At 32.2% G+C, this 22,477-nt stretch overlaps 1 protein-coding gene across 1 annotated transcript; it reads left to right on the top strand.

Moving 5' to 3' along the window:
• Nucleotides 1-18,005: 18,005 nt before the first annotated feature.
• Nucleotides 18,006-22,130, top strand: LOC120077497 (purple acid phosphatase 2). The gene is made up of 8 exons (XM_039031404.1): nt 18,006-18,345; nt 19,188-19,388; nt 19,495-19,606; nt 19,738-19,967; nt 20,056-20,194; nt 20,995-21,215; nt 21,429-21,550; nt 21,641-22,130. The coding sequence occupies exons 1-8, from the start codon at nt 18,154-18,156 to the stop codon at nt 21,837-21,839; spliced, it is 1,416 nt and encodes a 471-aa protein (XP_038887332.1). The 5' UTR covers nt 18,006-18,153; the 3' UTR covers nt 21,840-22,130.
• Nucleotides 22,131-22,477: the final 347 nt, after the last annotated feature.

The raw sequence follows: 22,477 nt of genomic DNA, 5'->3' as shown, positions 1-22,477 counted from the left end.
ATATTTCGATGCGGATTTTGTGGGTAGTTTACTTGACCGTAAGAGTACTAGTGGGACTTGTCAATTTCTTGGTAGTTCCTTAGTTTCTTGGTTTAGTAAAAAGCAAAATTCGGTTGCCTTATCCACTACCGAAGCGGAATATACTGCAGTTGCTAGTTGTTGTGCTCAAATTTTTTGGATGAAACAAACTTTTTGTGATTTTGGATTAAAGTTTGATAATGTGTCTATATTTTGTGATAATACTAGTACAATTAATTTGACTAAAAATCCTATACATCATTCTAAGACTAAGTAAAAATCCTATACATCATTCTAGGACTAACTGTATTGATATTAGGTATCATTTTATTAGAGAGTATGTGCAAAATGATAATATTACTTTTGAATTTGTAGGCTCTAATAATCAATTAGCGGATATTTTTACCAAGCCTTTAAATAAAGAAAACTTTTGCAAAAATAGGCTTGAGCTCGGTATTATTCGTTGTGATGCCTCTTGATTTTATAATTTTACTTGCTAAATCTTTTAAAAGTCATTTTGATAGGGGAAGATATGGAAAGCATGTGTTAATATTCTTAGGGGGAGCTAAATTTATGTTCATGTTTTTAAGGGAAACATTTATGTACTTCTAAATTTTTCTTAATTATTCTTTTTGATGATTCTAAAGGGGAGAAGTTTAAGAAAAATATGCTATAAATTTGTTATGATTTTGATTGTATTAATTAGGGGGAGAATTTTTTTTTTTTTTTTTTTAGTGAATTTCAAGAATGATCTTTATGGTGATATGTTGAATTTTATTATGTGCTACATATAGTTTACATGTATTCCAAGCTATTTTTCTTGAATGGTTTGTCATCATCAAAAAGGGGGAGATTGTTGGCGTTTTGCCTCTTAATCTCAAATTAATTAATTTTAATTAATTAATTAACCAATGTTTTGATGATAAAAAACTCAATTTTTTACTGAAAATCTTAGTGTTTTAATATATCCATAGCGTAGAGCTCGGAACAATGATTCCAACACCTCTTGAATCACTCAAATCAGAGTTAAAACAAAGACGATAAGACCGAAACAAGTTTATAGAGAAAATACTGTGGTAGATGACGTGACATAACCAACCATTTGCATGTAGACATGTGGCAGCATATTGGTTGAATGGTGGATCATTAAGAGATTAACATAGATGGACTTTTGATTTTTAGATTGATTTAAAATTAAAAAATGAAATTTAAAAGAAATTTAAAAGGAAAATAAATTTAATATTATTTTATGTTTGTGTCTAACTGCTAGTTTTTACACATTGTATATTTTTTATTTTTGGATTGACTTTAAAGAGAATGAATTTAAAAGGAAAATGAATTAAAAGGAAAAATTATTTTATGTTTGTGTTTAACGGCTAGTTTTTTAACACATGGTATTTTTTTTATTTTTTGGATTAATTTTAAAAAGAAAATGAATTTAATATTATATTTTGTTTGTATCTAACGACTAGTTTAGTTTAAAATCTCAACAATTGATTTTTCTTTTCCAAAATCCAATAGTCCAAATTAATTGTGGTTTCTAAAAAATTTTTCCATCTCTATATAAACCATCTTCCTCTCCAAATTTTAAACCAACAAATTTTACATTTCATAATCCTCCAAAACTCAAAAGTTCTATTGTTGCCTCTCAAGTTCTCCAATTTTTTTTTCTTTTCATTCTATTCTTAAGATTATTGTATTGTGAGGATAAAGTTGTTGAGTGCTTAAACTTGTAAATCCACTCTAGTAGGAGTTGTATTGTGTTCTTCAAAAATTCTAACATTTGTAACGGTTTGATCCTAAACCGTGGAAAGGATCGGGTTTGCTCTTGAACCCGTAAAAGAAGCGGTGGTGTAACGGTTGGGCTCTAATCCGTAGACAGAGTCGGAAAGATTTTATTCAAATTCCCAAGAGGCATTGGGGAGTGGAATAGGTCGAGTTTGACCGAACCATTATAAAAATTACGGTGTCTTCTTCTCTAACTATTTCTTTTTTATTTTTGTAATTAATTTAAGCAATTTATTGTATGGTTTAATTTGTTCTTATTTATTTGCTAAAATTTGATAGAATTAAATTATCACATTTTTTGTCATCTTATTTGTTGCATAATTTGAATTTTTCTTATTATTTATAAAAAGTGTATTAATTAGTTTAATTGTGTTAATTTTAAAAAAAAAATTAATTAAACCCTATTCACCCCTCTAGGGTTGCCATATCGATCTAATATTAAGAAGGTAATGTGGGAGAGGATGTGACATCCTCTCCTAATCTATGATTTTCTGAGCCAATTTTTCATTGATTCCAACCTGTTCAAGAACGAGTGCATGTCAAAGATTGAGAGTTGTGTTAACCTTGGGGAACAACAGACTTTGACGATTTAGCACCAAGGTCACACCGATCTTGCTTTCAAGACAATGGTTTATCCACGATATAACAATCGACAATTGATTCCAACAACTTGAAAGCAAGAACTATTTTCTACCAAATGTCGGTAAAATTTAGAACACAACATGATAACTATATTCTCCTCCTTTGAATTTTGGACAATGGCATGGTTGTCGTTCTAAGCATCTCTTTCGCTACAGGCCGTTTTATGCAATTAAGACCTTTGCCAAAGATTAATCGTTCTTGTGGAAGAAAGTTGGAGTTCATGTCAATAACTCCAACATTGGGATTGTAACGGCAATGGATCACATAGAAGTTGGAGTTGCTGAAACTTGGAAGGGGCTAGTTTAATGTTCCAAAGACAAGTTGGATGTATTTTCTCTCGCATTTTCAGATGAACATAGAAAATTGGCTTTGAAAATAAGGATTATAAAGATACTAGAGTTCTTGGCCCAAGATCAATGGCTTGGTAAGTTGTTGTCTTCTCTAAAAATAGTGAAGGAAAATAAGCATCAAATTGGAATTTGATGAAGATCCTACTGGAGCAGAAGAATGGACCCGTTGAAAATAGAGTTTGTTGGAGGACACCATTAAATACATCAAACGGCAACCAAAGAAAGCGTAGACACGACATCACGTTTTGCTAAGGCTGGTTGGATGGTCATTCTCGATTAGGTTTTACTTCGATTTGTGGTTGGATTTACAGATTAGGTACTCTCATTTACCCTCAATAATAATCATAATGATTTTTTTTTATGTTTAAACATATATAAAGGTGAAAATCTCTAGTTTAAAAATTCTAGAAGAAGCGTTTGGGGATAATACCATACATAAAGTGTATATATAATCTAAGGATATATCAAATGCTAAATGAAAGTTGCAAATATCAAGATATATATTAGAAGCAAATGTGAAATATTATGAGAAGTTTCCCTTAATTACTTAATTTTGGGAGGGGGTTAATTTTAGGAGAAATTTTAAGTTCTTCAATTGACTTATCACCAGAATGGTAAGCGTACCATTTATACATAAAGATCATCTCATTTTGGAAATTAATAATGATGAACAATAACTGCATTATATATATAAAAGGATACAATGACCATGTTTTATAGAATTAGAAAATGTTGCACTTAACCAAATTTCTAACCATTTATATGCTTATGTGAAAGCATTTATACGCGAAATCATTTATTAATTTATACATGAAAGCATTTATATGCTTACCATTTAAAAATAAAAACCAAAAACTAATTGGTTACCAAACGGACCTTGATTTTTTATTTTTAATTTTTAAAAATTAAACCTATAAACACCTATTTCACCTTTAGATTTCTTGCTTTGTCATCTATTTTCTACCAATGTTTTGAAAAACCAAACCAAAATTTGAAAACTAAAAAAGTAGTTTTTAAAAATATGTTTTCGTTTTTAGAAATTGACTAAAAATTCTACTCTTGTGTTTAAGAAAGATGCAAATTATTGTAAGAAAATAAAAGGAAATAAGCTCGATTTTCCAAAACTAAAACAAAAAAGAATGTACTAAATGAGGCCCAATTTAAAACTAAAATTTTAGAGTAGTATCAAATAAACTTGATTTTTTTATTGATATGTCAAACATTTGTATTGATATTTTCACATTTTTATGGATTTGAAATTGACATGAGGGATGAATTAACATTTTCATTGTATGGTAAAAGATCCATGAAATATTTCCTAAAAAATCAAAGGATCATATAAAAACAAGCTTTAAAATTTTACTAATGTAAATATAATATAAATAAAACTTTTTAACCATAAAATGTTTATTAATTAATTTTATTGTTTTTTTTTAATAATTTTTTTTTCAAAAGTGTTCATCGGCATTGACATTTAAACATTATTTTCATCAACATTTTCATAAAATTGAGATCTTAACAATAACGTCACATTGACATCGACATTTTAAACCTTACTTCAAGCTAATAATTGTATCAATTTAAAAACTTTTATAAATAAATCTATTTAGAACATAAACTTTTAGAATATTTCCATCACAGCTTTGACAACTTGGCATAGATGAAACTTTTTGATATTTTGTAAACAGATTCTCAACATTACGGATCTAAGTTGGGCTCTAAATCTGATGGAAGCAATGGACAACAAGTCGAACCACCCAACTGTTCAATGTTGGGGGAAAATGGTATATATAGAATTGAACACCAACAACTTATTACACCTCAATTAATAGAAATAATATACTAAATGTATAATATTCAAACTCAAACGAAAGTCAGATGGTATAACAAGACTTAGATATGAAAATAACCAAAGACTGAAAGAACTTCAAAACCTTTGGAGACTCAAAACGTAGTCGAGGCACGCTTCTGGTAAGCATTGTCCTGAAAACAATTATTCTCTCTGCACGCACTGCAAGCAGACTATAACGATCATCTCAGCAGGATGCAACGACTAATATCGGTAGAACTACAACCTCAAACTACTCAGATCTAGTGGAACTCTTGGATACTTGCTCTCAACTCAAGTCAAGAATAAAAAATTAAAAAAAAAAAAAAAAAAAAGAAGAGAACTCTTCAATTTGAAATGGTATGCTACAAATGAAAAACCAAGTTGTTATAGGCTAGCAGCTTGGTAACTCTCCAAATTATAAAATAAAATCAAATAAATACAAAATTTGAAATATTTGTCAAATTTAACTCAATTGGGTTGTAACTTGACTAAAATAAAAAATAACTCGTTCAAATTGAAAAAGCTATAAATTTCACTTTCATACATATTAAATTTGTACATAAAACATCATTTTAATTTGAAGTTTCAATTCAATTTGAAAGTTTCTAAACAATGAATTTAATCTACACAATTAAATTCATTTTATGTTCCAAATCTTCACCAAACTTTCACTTTCTTTTACTATTATATCCAACAATCCCCCACATGAAAGAAAGTGAGAAAAATCAAACAAGACCATTGAGAAAATCAAATAAGACCGTTGAGAGAAAACAGACAAGCTATGCATCAAGTCTGTATTAATAAATTCATATCACTTCTTGAGCTTAGTCTCACCGATTCAATATTCCAGAGCTATGCACCATGTCTTTTGGACATGAATCTTCCTTAGTGAATATCCATCGAATTTATCGAAGAAATGGTGAGACTAAGCTCTGAAAGTTCGGGTGGAGCCACATTGGGGCCAGGGGGGCACATGCCCCCCTCAGTTTATCCGTCTTTTGTATTTTCAATATAAATTCTAAAGTGATATGTATTAATATATATATATATATATAAAGTTCAATATTAATAACAATATTGGTGCTAGCTTGTTGGTGTGGGGTGTTGTCTATTTGGAAAGGCATAAAGGTTCAAATATAATAGCTTACCAACATTTTATTTTGAATATTAAATGACTTTTTACCCTGAAGTTAGATGTAACTGCAGGGGCAAGGCGGTAAATTGCTCAGCTGTATTTACGAGCATCTGTGAAAAGTTATCGTATTGTTGGCTGATTATATCCGATGGACACAAAAATATATCTGTAGTGAGAAAAGTGCAGCTGTCGGTTTTTAGTGGAGTACCCAACAGTTAACGGATGGTGGATCTCGTGGCTAAAGAGTTTAGTCAGCTATTCACGTGTTTCAAGCTACAGTCCATAAGGTCCCCTTGGTAGCTCAATGGATTCATAATGAGAATCAATTTTTGGGTCAGTTTGAAGTGTTCAAATTGATATGATTAAACAGATTCAATTATATATGATATAGTTGACATGATGTAGAGATACATTACTTGAAGAAAGTGGATATAAATATGATTTATATCAAGTAAAGGAGAAAATGACTATAGTTTAAATGTTGCATATGATGTGATATTAAAACTATAGGTTATAAATATAATATGATAAGTTAGTTATTGTATTTATTTATATTAAAATAATTATGAGATAATTGTTGGTGGCTTTCTCATTAACCGTGTGTGAAAGTTAGAGGTTGCATTTAGTTTTCATAACTGAAGGATAAAATGAAAATTGTTTTTATTTTGTAAAGGAATCAGACAATCGCTTGATAAGTTGTACACTGTCTATCGTTCAGCTAACGAGAGCCTACACAACAGCTCAAATTTTCCTAAACGATCGTGTAACTTTTACTAAGCGATCGCGTGCCTGAGCAAGATTACCTAAATGATCAACCTAATTTACTAAATGATCATATACCTTTTACTAACGATCAAGCACCAGTCTATACAATAGACTCTAAATTCTCCCACTTGCTTGGTCGTTGAATATGACCATGTTTCCTCCTACCCTCTAACAAATCCAACAGAGCCCACACCTCCTGGATTCTCACTTCAAGAATATCAAGGTCATTGAGTGGTGGTATCCAAGTTGCTGCTTATTCGTGTAGAAGACCGCTCGGTGTGGAACGACAATGAGAGATTTGGGTAGACGATTGACTTGGCTTTGCAGCAATAGCGAAATGTGCTATTCTTGACGAGAGTGAGAGAAAGACAGAAGAAGGATTCTTCAAAGGTGAGTCTCTCGGTCCTTTGCATTTAATTTATTGAAAGCATGTCGTAATTTATTCTTAAATACATAACTTGTATCTATGTTTGTGAATGCTTGTAATTCTATCACAAAGAATTTGGAACGATCTTGCTTCCACTCATAAGTACTCTTTGATAAGAGTTCCTTGAAAGAACTAGCTACCGGCCCAATTCCAAATGAAATATTTGGGAGAGACTCAGTTTGTTCTAGGAATTTTAGATCTTTAGAGATCGAAAGAACAAAATGCTAGCTATATCTCAAGCATCGTACATTGACAAAATGTTTGTCAAGTATTCGATGTAGAACTCCAAGAGAGGTTTACCTTTCCGGCATGGAATTATATTGTCTAAGGAACAGTGTCCTAAGACACCTCAAGAGATTGAGGAAATGAGATGGATCCCCTATGCATCGGTTGTTGGCAGCTTGATGTATACGATGTTGTGTACTAGACTTGACATCTGCTATGCGGTGGGGATAGTCAGTAGATATCAATCTAATCTAGGATTTGATCATTGGACCATTGTTAAGAATATCCTCAAATATCTAAGGAAAACGAGAGACTATATGCTCATGTATGGTTCTAAGAATCTAATCCTTATAGGATATACGAATTCTTATTTCCAAACTGATAAGAATTCTAGGAAATCTACATCAGGAGCAGTGTTCACTCTTAACAGAGGAGCAATAGTCTGGAGGAACACCAAGCAGAGGTGCATTGTTGACTCCACCATGGAGACTGAGCATGCAGCGGCTTGTGAAGCTGCTAAGAAATTTGTTTGGCTCAGGAAATTCCTAACTGATCTGGAAATCGTTCCAAACATGTCAAAGCCCATCACACTTTATTGTGATAATAATGATATTGTGGCTAATTCCCGATAGCCTAGGAGTCACAAGCGCGGGAAGCATATAGAGCGGAAGTATCATATTATCTAAGAGATTTTGCATCGAGTGGATGTGATCATCACATAGATAGCTTCGGAGCACAACGTTTTTAATCCATTTACAAAGGCCCTCACGGCTAAGGTGTTTGAGGGTCACCTGCAGAGTATGAGTCTAGGGACAGGCCACATTTAGACTAAGGCAAGTGGGAGATTTTACTGGACGTGTTATGCCCTAGTTTATTGTTTTGTGTACTTTGAATTTTAATTTGACTTCTACATTATACACCTCACTAGCTTTAAGTCAAGTGACACATTTTTTGGGATTGATGCCCTAAATCTCTTAGGGTTCTATAGTTTTTAATTGTAATGTAAAAATATTTTATTTATGTAATAGAATATGTAATGTTTTACTTCTTTTTTAGTTGCATTAACCACAAACTAATAAACTAATATCCAAAATTATCTTGTAGCTTAAACATATATATAGAGAAATATGGGTGGATCATGCTTAAGTGATAACCTAAATGGTCTGTAATGGATGGATAAGACTAGATACCTTATCCTAGTGACAGTACAAGTATGGTTCAGTTTGTAGATGTTACAATTGTTGTAAAGTGCTACAAATGATCTGATCTCTATCATTCATGTGGAGACATGTGAGCGGAGATATTCTATATAAAGGAGTTTGTATAATATCGGACAGCAAAATGTTTAGTCTCATTATATAACGCCGTTCATAATAGAGACTTACATTTCACCAAGATGACCATAGGTAACATGACTTGAATCCTAAGTGAGTTGTGAACTCCTGCCTATGAAAGTGGTCCTTTGATTTATATGGGTAAGAGTGGTCAGATCGCCGACTCAACAAGCCTACCATTTTGGGGATTCGTCTGATTAAGGAGCTAGGAACACAGTTACACAAGAAAGAATTCACTCCTTCCTCAATGTCGGGGTAAGTAGGTAAATTGCTCTCTTAAGGGCTGATTCTGGGGCTTGAACAATGTGGCGCCACACCCTTTCTTAACCCGAGAGGAGTTTGGTTATAGTTGGACTATGATTTATTATTCATTAGAGAGATCAGTGGCACTTAAGGAATTAGATGTAACTACAGGTGCAAAACGGTAATTTTGGCCTAGTTGTACTTACGAGCAATTTGTGAGGGGTCATCGTACTATTGATTGGTTATATCTAATGGACAAATACATATATATGTAGGGCGAAGAGTGCATCTGATGGTCTTTAGTGGAGTGTCTGTCAGTAAATGAATGGTGAATATTTTAATTTAAAAAGTATAATTAATTATTCACGTACCGTTGAAACTTCAAGTTACAGGCCCATGAGGTCCCCTCGGTAGCTCAACAGGAATTAATGAGAAAAAGTTTTTGAATTAATTTGAATTATTCAAATTAATTGAGGGAATTAATTATATGTGATATAATTAAGTTTATATAATTACTATAATGTATTTGATACACTATAATATTAAGTATTTATGAGAGAAAATAAATATTTGAATATGAATCAAATATTGATTATATGAATTGAATTCATATAGTTAAATTTAATATAAATATGATTTATATTAAAAGTCACTGAAGAGAGAAAGGAAACTATATGTTATATTGTATATGATACAATATTAAAACTATAGATTATATATTATTTTTTATATAACATGTATTTTGATATATATTATATGATAAGGTAATTATCATATGAATATATATATATATATATTAAATAAATAAATTTTATTTATTTATTTATTTATTTTTGAAAAAAAATTGGGAAGGAGTTGTAATTCTCTTCCCCTTCTTTCTCTCCATCACATTAGCGGGGATGCAGTTTAATGTATTAATCTTCTTCCTTAATCATCCAGAGGAAAAAAAACTTAGAAGACTTCTGGGTTTTTCTTGTTCCATCATCTCTTCTCATCTTTCTCAAATTCCCTCTTCCAAAATAGTCAGAGCCCACTCCTCCTAGATTCTCATCCAGAGAATATCGTGGTAGTCATTATGGTGGTGCCCAATTGGAATTCGAAGGAATCAATTGAAGAACTACTTTTCAAAGGTAAGGGTTCTAAACCCTAATTTTAATTATCTGATTTGTTAAGAGCATGTTGATTTTCTGTTTTAAATGCATAATTTTTTTCTTCTTCTTCTGTAAAAATTCTATATTCTGTAAATTTGGGAAATTTGGACGATTCGCTTCCGCTCAAGGACCTTTCATAGGGTTCCTTCAGTTTCAACCCATAAAGAGACTTAACAAGTTTACAAACTTTGTCTTTAAGTCCTTTAATAACAAACCCTTCAGGTTGTTCCATATAAATTTCTTCATCTAAATTCCATTTTAAAAATGCAGTTTTTACATCTATTTGGTGTATTTCCAAATTCTGTAAAGCTGCTATTACAATTAGCATCCTTATAGATGTAATCCTCGTCACTGGAGAATAGGTATGAAAAAATTTGTCCCTTCTTTTTGGCGAAAGGCTTTAGCTACCAATCGGGCTTTGTACTTATCAATAGTGTCGTCAACCTTTAGCTTTCTCTTAAAAATCTATTTACTCCCAATTGGTTTACTTCTAGGAGGCAAATCAACAAATGCCCATGTATTGTTCTGTAAAATGGATTCTAGCTCACTTTTGATAGATTCCTTCCAATAAGGTGCATCAGGAGATGATACAGCTTCTTGAAAAGTTTGAGGCTCACCTTCTATCATATAAGTTATGAAATCAGGTCCAAAAAAAATAGTTTTCTTAGTAATTTTGCTTCTTCTAGGTAGAAGTGTTCTAATAACCCGACAACCCGAATAAAATGGACTATCGACCCAAAATGTAAGGTTGGGTTGGGTTAGTTTTGTTCTTGGGTTAGATTGGGTTAAACTTTTTCTAGTTGGGTTGGGTTGGGTTGGGTTGGGTTGGGTCGTGGGTTGGCTAAAAAGCATTTTGCGGTTGACCCAACCCAACCTAAACTTATATATATATATAATAATATATATATAATACATATCTATATAATATAGTGTTATAATAATATATATTATTATAATATTCATAAAATATATTAATATATTTCTCTTTGTTTAAAGTTGGATTACTTTGTATGGATTAAATTATGATTTCTAATATTTTCTTTTAAAATTGTTATGATGTTTGTCTTTATTTAAAATTTGCAATAACTATCATAGATATTTGGTATTTAGCATTTGAATTTTATGAGATTTTAATTATTAGTCATGTGTTGTATATAAATTTACATATTTTTAATTAAAGAGAAAAAGTAAGTTATAACCCGACAACCCAACTCAACCCAAACCAAATTTTAAGGGTTAGGTTAGGTTGGGTTAGAGACTTTATTTGGGTCCTTTGAGTTGCCAACCCAACCAAATTGACTTTTTAGGTTGGTCCAAAAAACACCTTTAACCCAACCCAACATAATCCATGTACACTCCTACTTCTAGGTTCAAATTCAGTATTCTAGTCATCTTGGCCTTTCGAACAGCTAGTCTCATTAATTCTTTTGGTACAAAAAAAATTATGTCTTTCCTCCTTTAAAGGAAAAAATATCCTCAAAGAATTCAACTTCAATAGATTCCATTATGATATTATTATTGATATAAGATATCTTCGATTTAATCACCATGAATCTATAAGCAGCACTATGCATTACATAGCCTATAAAGACACAACCAATTGTTTTAGGCCGAAGTTTAGTCCTTTTTGTAAAGAAACTTGTACCTTTTCCAAACACCACCACACTTTCAGCATTTTATATGAGGGTACCATTTCACACTTCATTAGGCGACTTATTAGTCTTTTTATGTGGAATTCTATTTAGTATAAAATTTGTTGTCGGCAAAGCTTCCTACCACAAATTGTGAAGTAAACCTGAACTATTTAATATGCAATTAACCACAAATTGTGAACTACACCATTTTGTTCTAGGTGTTGTAATTTAATGGATTATACCTTTAACTTCACAAAATTCATAAAGTGATGTTGATTCATATTCACCACCTCTATTTGATATGAGCATCTTTACTTTCTTCTCAAGTTGATTTTCAACTTCTGCCTTATATGTTTTAAAAACATTAAAAGTTTCATCTTTACTATGTAATAAATATACATAGCAATATTTACTACAATCATCAATAAATGTGACAAAATATCTCTTACCACCTTGTGTATGAGTATTTTTCATGTCACATACATCACTGTGGATTAAATCAAGCAATTCATTACTTCTTTACACAGATGAAAATGACTTTCAAGTAAACTTTGATTCAACACAAGCTTCATATTTGTGTCTATTATCAATGTTAATATTTGACCATAGTTCTAAATTTACCATTCTATTTAAAGAATGATAATTGGCATGTCCCAATCTAGAATGCCATACATCACACAACTCAGCAATATAAACAGAAGAGTTGATATTATTATTATTCCTTGGCATTTGTGTCAGTACATTCAATTTGAACATGTCATCACTTAGATAGCCTTTTCCCACATACATACCCTCCAGTACATTCAATTTGAACATGTCATCACTTAGATAACCTTTTCCCACATACATACCCTCCATTTGTCAAAAGAAATTTATCTTTCTCAAATACAAGCTTGAACCTATTTTTGTTAAATAGGGTTCCTGACACTAGATTCTTTCAAATCTTTGGCACATGCCATATGTCATTAAGGGTAAGTATCTTTCCAGAAGTCCATTTCAGCAGGGCCCTTCCTTTGCCTTCCATTGAGATAGTTGAAGCATTTCCCATGTATAGCTTATCACTATCATCTAGCTTCTCATATGTAATGAACAATGACTTGTCCTTACAAATGTGCCTAGTAGCACCAGTATCAATCCACCAACTTTGGGTGTCTGAAGCCATATTTACCTCATAAATGACAACAACCAAATTGTCATTTTCCATGACATTGGCTTGATTGTTAGAACTTTGCCCCTTCTTGTGTTTGCACATTGTAGCAGTATGACAATTCTTACTACAAACCCAGCAATTGCCTCGAATGTGCTTGCTAGCATCATTCATTGACCCATGATTCACATTTTTCTTCTTGGAATTCTGCTTCTTGAGTTTATGTTTTGAAGCTTCAACAATGTGAGCTTTGGCTTCAACTTCGAGCAGAGTTTATCTCCTTTTCCGTTATCCTCTTCTATACAGAGTTTTACCGCAAGGTTCTCCATGGATAACTCCTTTTGCTTGTGTTTGAGATAGTATTTGAAGTATTCCAGGAATGAGGCAACTTCTCAATCACAATAGCAACTTGGAATGGCTCACTGATGTCCAATCCTTCACTTTGCAAATCACTTATGATAATTTGCATTCTTCCATCTAATTGACTACCAACTTGGTATCAACCATCTTATAATCTAAGAATCTTCCCACAATGAATTTCTTAGTACCAGCATTTTCCAGCTTGTTCTTCTTGTCTAATGTCTCCCGCAATAGTTTTGATGTATTGTAAGCATTGCAATAAACATTATACAAAGTGTACTCAAGATTGAAGAAACCATGTGATGGGATCCTTGAGCGGAAGCAGATCTTCCCAAACCCCAATTTTTACAGAATTACAAATTTACAGAGGAAGAAAGAATTATGCATTTACATATAAAAATACAGCATGCTAGTTACCAAAAAAAAAAAAAACAAACAAATGGGGTTTATAAAACCTTACCTTTGAAGACGTTCTTCAAACGAAATCCCAAGAACTGGAAAGGGCATGACCAGATGACCTCAGTATTCTCTGGTGAGAATGCAGAAGTGTATGGTGCTCTGTTCATTTTGGATTGAGAGGGAGGGATTGATTGAGAAAAGAGAGGAGTAAACAATGGGGATTAATTTCTTCTACTGTCAGTTTTTCAGGAAGAAGATGAAGCTATTTAAAAAATTGATTTCCATTCACGTAAAATGGAGAGAAAAGAGGGGGGAGAGAGTTAGATTATTTAATTTAAAAAAATAATTAAATTTATTTATTTATTTAATTAAATAATTTAATATATATTAATATGATAACTACCTTATCATATAATATATATTAAACTATACGTTATATCAAATATAACATATAACCTATAGTTTTAATATTGTATCATATACAATATAACCTATAGTTTCTTTTCTCTCACTAATGGCTTTTAATATAAATCACATTTATATTAAATTCAACTATATGAATCCAATTCATATAATTAATATTTGAATCATATTCAAATATTTATTTCCTCTCAAAAAATACTTGATATATAATGTATTAAATACATTATAGTAATTATATCACATATAATTAAAATTAAATTAATTATATCATATATAATCAATTTCCTCATTTAATTTGAATAATTCAAATTAATCCAAAAACTAATTCTCATTTATTCCGGTTGAGCTACCGAAGGAACCTCATGAACTTGTAGCTTGAAGCTCCAACGATACGTGAATAATTAATTAAACTCTTTAATTAAATTATTCACCATCCATTAATTGACGGGCCCTCCACTAAAGACCGACAACTGAACTCTTCGCACTACAGATATATTTTTGTGTTCATTGGATATAACCAATCAACAGTACGATGATCCTTCATAAATTGCTCGTAAGTACAGCTGGGCCAAAATTACCGTTTTGCCCCTGTAGTTACATCTAACTCCTTAAGTACCACTGATCGCTCTAATGAACAATAAATCATAGTCCAACTATGACCAAACCCCTCTCGGGGCAGAAGAGAGTGTGGCACCACATTGTTCAAGCCCCGAAATCAATCCTTAAGGAAGCAATTTATCTACTTACCCCGACATTGGGAAAGGAGTGAATTCCTTATTGTGTAATTGTGTTCCCACCTCTCCAATCAAACGAATCCCCAAAATGGTAGGCTTGTTGAATCGGAGATCTGACCACTCTCACCCATACAATCAAAGGACCGACCTCATAGACAGGATTTCACAACTCACTTAGGATTCAGGTCATGTTACCTATGGTCATCCTGGTGAATGTAAGTCTCTATTATGGACGTCGTTATATCATGATACCAAACATTTCGTGGTTCAGTCTTATACAAACTCTTTTGTATAGAATATCTGTACTCACATGTCTTCACATGAATGATCAAGATCATATCATTTGTAACACTTTACAGCAATTGTAACATCTACAAAACGAGTCATACTCGTAGCATTGTCAAGATAAGATATCCAATCTTATCCATCTACTACAGACCATGTAGGTTATCACTTAAACATGATTCACCCATATGTTTCTACATATATGTGTAAGCTACAAGATAACCCTGTATATTAGTTAATTGGTTTATGGTTAATGCAACTAATTTTGAAATAAAACATCACATATTTTATTACATAAATAAAATGTTTGTTCATTACAATTACAAACTATGGGACCCTACGAGTTTAGGGCATCAACCCCAACATACTAAGTATATGATTACGGCACAAGAAGTCTGAATGCATCCATACTTGCTTTACAGCTTCTGTTTCATGAGTTATAGTTTCTGATGGGGTAGTGGGCAATCTTCCTTCAAAATATGAGCAAGATTCAATGTGGTGAGAAAGAAGATCATCTTCTATTGCCATCTCTTGAAATTGTCTCCCTTGAACTTCTTTACTTTTTTAGCATGAGGTTTGACAATGGCCGGTCCCATCATAAAAGAAGTAGCGACATTGGTGGAGGAGTTTTCAACCATCAATTCAAATAAAATAATTGTCTACGGAATGTTGGGGAATAAGGGTATATATAGAACTAAATATACTAGCAAATTGGTTACTCCTCAATTACTAGAAACAATACACTCAATGTAAAATATTTAAACTCAAAAGAAAGCCAGATATGGTAGCAAGACTTAGACATGAAAATAACCCAAGACTTGAAAGAACTTCAAAACCTTTGGAGACTCAAAACGTAGTCAAGGCATGCTTCTGGTAAGCGTTCTTCTAAAGACAATTATTCACTCTACATAGGCTGTAAGTAGACTACAGCTATCATCTCAGCAGAATACAATGACTAACTCCGGTGGAACTACAATCTCGAACTATTCGGATCTGACAAAACTCTTGGATACTTGCTCTCAACTCAAGAACAAAAGAAAGAAAGAAAGAAAGAAAGAAAGAAGGAAAGAAGAGAACTCTATAATTTGGAATGAGATGTTACAAATGAAAAACCAAGTTGTTATTTATAAGCTAGCAACTTGGTAACTCTCCAAATTACAAAATAAAATCAAATAAATACAAAAATTGAAACATTTTTCAAATTTAACTCAATTGAGTTTTTACTTGACAAAAATAAAAAATAACTCAATCGAATTGAAAAAACTACAAACTTAACTTTCATACATATTAAATTTGTACATGAAAAATGTATATTGCTACAAAATGAGTTCAAAAGAAGAACAAAGAGAATATTGAAGTTAATTGTTTTCTTTAGATTATATTGTATTCACAAGTGTTCTCCAGAATCTTTGGAGGTGTTTGGGGCAATGAATTAGTTATTATAGTCCTAGATTATTATAGTTGGATTATAATAGTTTGTGTTTGGAGTGTAGATTATTTTAGTTTTGGGTTATAATAATATGTATTTGAGGTGAAAACTTTTTTAGTTTGAGAAGGAAATAGTAAATACTGCGAATAATAAAAAAAATAATGAACATAAAATAGTAAAAACGGTAGTAAATAGTAAATACTATAGCAAATGGGGGTTTTGAAATAATGTTGACAGTAGCTAATTGAAGGTTTTGAAATAGTTTTTACTGTAGCAAGAGGTGGTTATTATATTTTGATAATGATCCTTGCCCCAAATGCCCCTTTATTTATTTATAAAGTTTCTAAATATAAAATGAAGATGTGAATTATGAGATGGGCATTTAATTAGAATATTCTCAATAGATTCTTTGAAAGTGTAGACTAAAAATCATAAAATACATTTTTTAACCTATAAAAAATTAACCAAAAACATTAAAATGGTATTTTATCAAAACTTATAAACAATCAAAGAATTCGAATTGCATGGCAACTCTTATTTTTAAGTCTAAAGTCTAAAATTTCTTTCTTTATTTTATTCAAAATTTTCATCTCTTAACGGATATATGTTTTAATCAATAGAGCTCAACTTTGACAAACCGCTTAATAAATTTCAATGTTTTTTTAAAAGAAAACTTGAAGCAATAAAGTTATTTAATCTTAGAACTCATTAGGAGTATTCAAATTATCCGACAACTCGAACAACCCTAACTAGCCAACCTAAATTGTAAGAATTGGGTGGATTGGGTTGGATTGTACTTTTTATGTTTTTTTTGGGTTGGATTGGGTTCGAGTTACAATTTTTAAAATTCGGGTAACCTAACCCAAATTTCTAATATTTATATATTATAGTTTATAAATATTATAACTCGTATATATTTTTGTGATGTTTGTTTGAAGTTTATAATATATATCTATGCTTTTTACATTTGACATTTGTGATATATACAAATTTAAGTATTTTAAGTTAATAAAACATGTAACTAAAAAAAAAAAAGAAAATAGATAACTCGATAATCCAATCCGACCCAAATTTTAAGAGTTGAGTTGGAGATCTTACTCGAGTTATTGGGATAGCCAATTTGACCAACTCAAATTTTCGAATTAATCCAAAAAAAAAATATCCACAATCCAACCCAAATTAACAAGTTATGTTTTTCATTATAAGATCAGGAGCCAAATAAGAAACTCCACTCCCCAACTCCTATTCTTTGGCAAACATCTTATCTGAAAAGGTTCACTAAACTTTGACATAGAATCTCCTCCATGATATGCACGACATTTGGAAAGAGTTGGGACGATGATGTCAATCCCAAAAGTTAAAAGTAAAGTGCATATTAAAATCAAACTTCAATTATCAAATAATTTTTGAAGCATGTCGTTATCCATTTATATTTATACAACCGATGGGACCTCGAAGATGGGAGAAGTGAGAAGGTAAAAAATAATATGGAAATGAGAAGAAATGGCGCTTTCTCCGATCGAGTTCCATGGAATCAACGGCACCCAAGAAATCAAATGGGAATATGCCGCAATGGGTCTCTCCAGTTTCTCAAATGTGAACTCTCAGTAATCGGATCAAGCGATCTGAGAGTGGACTTCGATGTGGGGTACGATTCGGCATTGACTTATCTTTGGAGTTTTTTTAAACTTTTCTCGTGTTATTTTGAGAACATTTTAATCGGATTTGTGGGTTATAAATATGGAAGGAGAGGATTCAAGTTTCTGAGGGGAGGGTTGTATTTCGATATTTTCAGATTTAGATTTGGGAATCGCCATTAGAATAGTGGTGAAGATGAATGTTGTGGGGTTTTCTTATTCTTCATTTGTTGTGGTTCTTGCTGTTTTGGTTATGGTTTTGAATGGAGTGGAGGTTTGTTATGGAGGTATAACAAGCCAGTTTCTGAGGAAGGTTGAGAAAACTGTGGATATGCCCCTTGATAGTGATGTTTTTGCTGTTCCTCCTGGTTTTAATGCTCCCCAGCAGGTCTCTCTCCTTGAATTTCCCCTTTCTTCTTCTTTCATCATTCTTTCTTCTTATAGTGTATTATATTTAGTCTCGAGATTTTTGTGCTAATGCGGAATGATCCAATTCTTGAAACCTAATGAAAACTAACCTTCTAATTATGTCCACTACACCACCGCCTGGAATGCATTATCACATTAGAGACTTCTCACTCATCGCCAAATGATCGGAGTCCTAATGCGATTTTCATTTTGAATACCAATTGGCCGATTGTTGATTTTAAAAAAATTCCGATTGAAATGAATATCATGTTAGGGCTCTGATTATTCGTGATGGTAGGAACATCCCTAATGTGATAGTGCTCTGTGGCGTAAGCAAAAGGTTAATTTTCATTCATCTTTTTATGATTGGGTCATTCTACATTCACGCCTCCATAAATGGGTCATCCATACAAACATCTCTTAGTCTCTTATTAATAGTCTCAACACTCTTACTCACTAGTGGACGTGAAAATTAGCAAGATATCCAACAAGTGACTATCAAAATTTATTGCAAAGTTTCAAACATAGGACGTACTATTCTATTCTAATATCATGTTAAAGTATCATTAAATCCAAAAGCTTAAAGCGATAGAATACGATGTATTTAAACTTTTTGTTAATGTTCTTTACAGCATTGCTTATTACTTAGCTCATATGAACAAGAATTCATCCACTTCCATTTGAAGTTTGTCTTGGTTGCCTTTTTTCTTTTGATATAAGTTTGATCTTTCTTGAAGATCTAATGACTGCATGTGGGTGACAGTTAGCTCTTTTTTCTTTGCCTCATCTGGTTTGGTATTGGATGTTCTGAATGTGTTAAAGGTTCATATCACACAAGGAGATCATGAAGGGAAGGCAGTGATTGTTTCATGGGTCACTCCAGATAAACCAGGATCAAATAAAGTATCGTATTGGAGTGAGAAAAGCAAGCAAAAGAAACAGGCCTTTGGAAAAGTATATACTTACAAGTTCTATAATTACACTTCTGGCTACATTCATCATTGCACCATTGAAAACTTGAAGGTATAGACAATTCAATCTACGTTATCTGTGAAGCCAACTCTTGCCTTTGTCTTTAGGAATTGTGAATTCTCTAACAGCAAAAAGAAAATTATATACCTTTTGGCAGTACAACACCAAATACTACTATGAAGTGGGAATCGGTTACTCTCCAAGAACATTCTGGTTCGTCACTCCTCCAGAAGTCGGTCCCGATGTCCCTTATACATTTGGTCTCATAGGTGAGAATTTTTCATGCCACAGCCGTCTTCTTGTTTTTCCAATAAGCTAGCCATGTTGTTTCTTCCATTAGAATTCTGGCTTAGCAAACTGATTGGTACATTCATTGTCTTGCTTTTAATGTCATATGCAGGGGATCTTGGCCAGAGTTTTGATTCAAATATAACGCTGACACATTACGAAAGAAACCCACATAAAGGAAAAACAGTGTTATTTGTAGGGGATCTATCTTATGCTGACAACTATCCGTTCCATGACAATGTAAGGTGGGATACATGGGGAAGATTTACTGAGAGAAGCATCGCCTATCAGCCTTGGATATGGACTGCAGGAAATCATGAAATTGATTTTGTCCCAGAAATTGTAAGTGTGCAAATGGCTCAAATGGGAGCAATATTGGAACTAGTTCTTTCTTATTCTCTAGTCAAAAGGTTTCATATTTCTTTTGCAGGGCGAGACCGAACCTTTCAAGCCGTTTACTAACCGATATCATGTCCCTTATAAAGCATCTGAGAGCACAGCTCCTTTTTGGTACTCAATCAAGAGAGGTCCAGCATACATCATAGTGTTGGCTTCATATTCAGCTTATGGTAAACGCTTTCTTTAGTTTTATCAGTAGTCTGAAAAAAGATTCTTCAATGTATGATAAAATCATTTAGGCAATGTCTGATTAAATCTTCCTTTCTATTCTAACATTTAAGCAACAACTCGTTTTCTCCATTGTAACATCTTTATGAATTATTCTCATTAGTATATAGACCTCTTTTGATAACTATCTAGTTTTTTGTTTTAAAAATTAAGCCTATTTTCTCTCAATTCTTACCAGAGTTTTCATTTTCTTAAGTTAAAGTGTTGAATTCTAAGTCAAATTCTAAAAACAAAAATAAATTTTTAAAAATTACTTTTTTTAGTTTTCAAACTTGGTTTGGCTTTTGAAAATATTGTAGAAACTAGATAACAGAGCTATAAATTTAAAGGTGGAATGGGTGCCTATAGACTTCATTTTCAAAAACTAAAAATCAAAAACCAAAAACAAATAGTTACCAAATAGGATCATAGTTCTTAGAAATTATTAAAGTGTTGATATAATATGAAGTTTACCTCCACCCAAAAGCTTAAGCTTTTGGGTCAATCGGTGATTTAACATGGTGACAATGCAATAGGTCCTGTATTCAAACCCCTGCAGTATTTTTTGCTTCCCAAATATTGATTTTCACTTGTAGGGTCTTCTAAGCTTTTGGGTCAATCAATAATTTTACCGAAATTGATTCTCTATTTCTTAATTTCTGGTTCAAAAACCTGCTTAGCACCTTTCACATGATTTCTACCTTTAATGTATTAAAAAAGTATTTTTCAATTGAATCTTTTGTTTCATTTCATGATTTTTCAGGTAAATACACTCCTCAATACCAATGGCTCGAAGCGGAGCTACCAAAAGTTAACAGAAGTGAAACACCATGGTTGATTGTTCTTGTGCATTCCCCATGGTACAACAGCTACAACTATCATTACATGGAAGGAGAAACTATGCGAGTGATGTATGAGTCATGGTTTGTACAATACAAAGTTGACGTCGTCTTTGCTGGCCATGTCCATGCTTACGAAAGATCTGTAAGTGCTTTCTTGTAACCATCCGTTCCAATCCTACCACTATTTGCTTATTATAATCTGTAGATCGATATGAGAAACTCAAAGGATCTGTTCAAGCCTTTTGAGTTGGAATTTTGTTTGGAACCAAATTCTATCTATGTTTTATCTTCCATATGTTTCAAGGTTTCCGTCCGCTATTGGTAACCCGGGACAGTTATCTTATGCTAAATACAGGAAAGAATTTCAAATATTGCATACAACATTGTGAATGGCCACTGTATTCCAGTGAAAGATCAATCTGCACCTGTATACATAACAATAGGTGATGGAGGAAACCTTGAAGGCCTAGCTACCAAGTAACTTCAATATCTCATTTTATGTCCTACAAATGGAATCCTGATTCTTGATATGATAAACCATAAATTCTCATTTGTTTTGTGATGCAGTATGACGGAGCCACAGCCTGCGTATTCAGCGTATCGTGAAGCAAGCTTTGGCCATGGCATATTCGATATAAAGAACAGAACTCATGCATATTTCGGTTGGAACAGGAATCAAGATGGATATGCAGTTGAAGCTGATACTCTTTGGTTCTTCAACAGACACTGGTACCCGGTTGATGAGTCGTTAAGTGAGCAGAAATGAAAACTCTGCAGATTTGAATTAGAATACACAATTTTAAAAATCTTTACCATCAAATAATACTCATGATCGGATGAGTTCAATATGAAAAAAGTTTGATTTCACATTCACTAGTAGGTTAATGGAAAGGGTCATCCTTTTTTGCCTCCATTTATTTCACAAGTTGAAAGGAAACCAAACTTGTATTAAATTTTGTGAATACTATAGCAGTGCTTGAATTTAACTGCTATCAGAAAAATTAATATGAAGGTAGCTTATTCCTTTTTATGAGAGATGAGACAGTTGCTTGAATTATTTTGTGGAGAGTAAATGGCAGGGTGAAAACTTTTGGACCTTGCATTATCAATATCCTCTTTGTCAATGGAAAAGTATATTTAAAATTTAATGGTCCCTGATCTTAAGTTTGTAACAATTTTATCATCAGAATTCAACTCTTCAACATTCGTGTACTTTATAATTTAAGATTTTTCACAACAGATTATATTTGTCTCAAATTTAAAAGTATTGGAACTATATTATTATAAATTTGTAAGTTAGGGACCAAATTATTGCATGCTAAAATTCAATGGCTAAATTATTATAGATTTAAAAGTACATGAACGAAATTATTACATGTAAAAGTTTAGGCGTCGTTTGGTATC

Source organism: Benincasa hispida, chromosome 5, assembly GCF_009727055.1.
Source record: "Benincasa hispida cultivar B227 chromosome 5, ASM972705v1, whole genome shotgun sequence".
Taxonomy (NCBI): Eukaryota; Viridiplantae; Streptophyta; class Magnoliopsida; order Cucurbitales; family Cucurbitaceae; genus Benincasa; species Benincasa hispida.
Note: the sequence above shows the minus strand (reverse complement) of the source record. Positions and strands in the feature narration are given on the sequence as shown.

Bases quoted from the DNA above. Each gene is read 5' to 3' on its own strand.
- LOC120077497 (XM_039031404.1), top strand. From the start codon at position 18,154: ATGAATGTTGTGGGGTTTTCTTATTCTTCATTTGTTGTGGTTCTTGCT. The intron at 18,346-19,187 runs GTCTCTCTCCTT...AATGTGTTAAAG, and splicing joins GTTTTAATGCTCCCCAGCAG to GTTCATATCACACAAGGAGA. The intron at 19,389-19,494 runs GTATAGACAATT...ACCTTTTGGCAG, and splicing joins GCACCATTGAAAACTTGAAG to TACAACACCAAATACTACTA.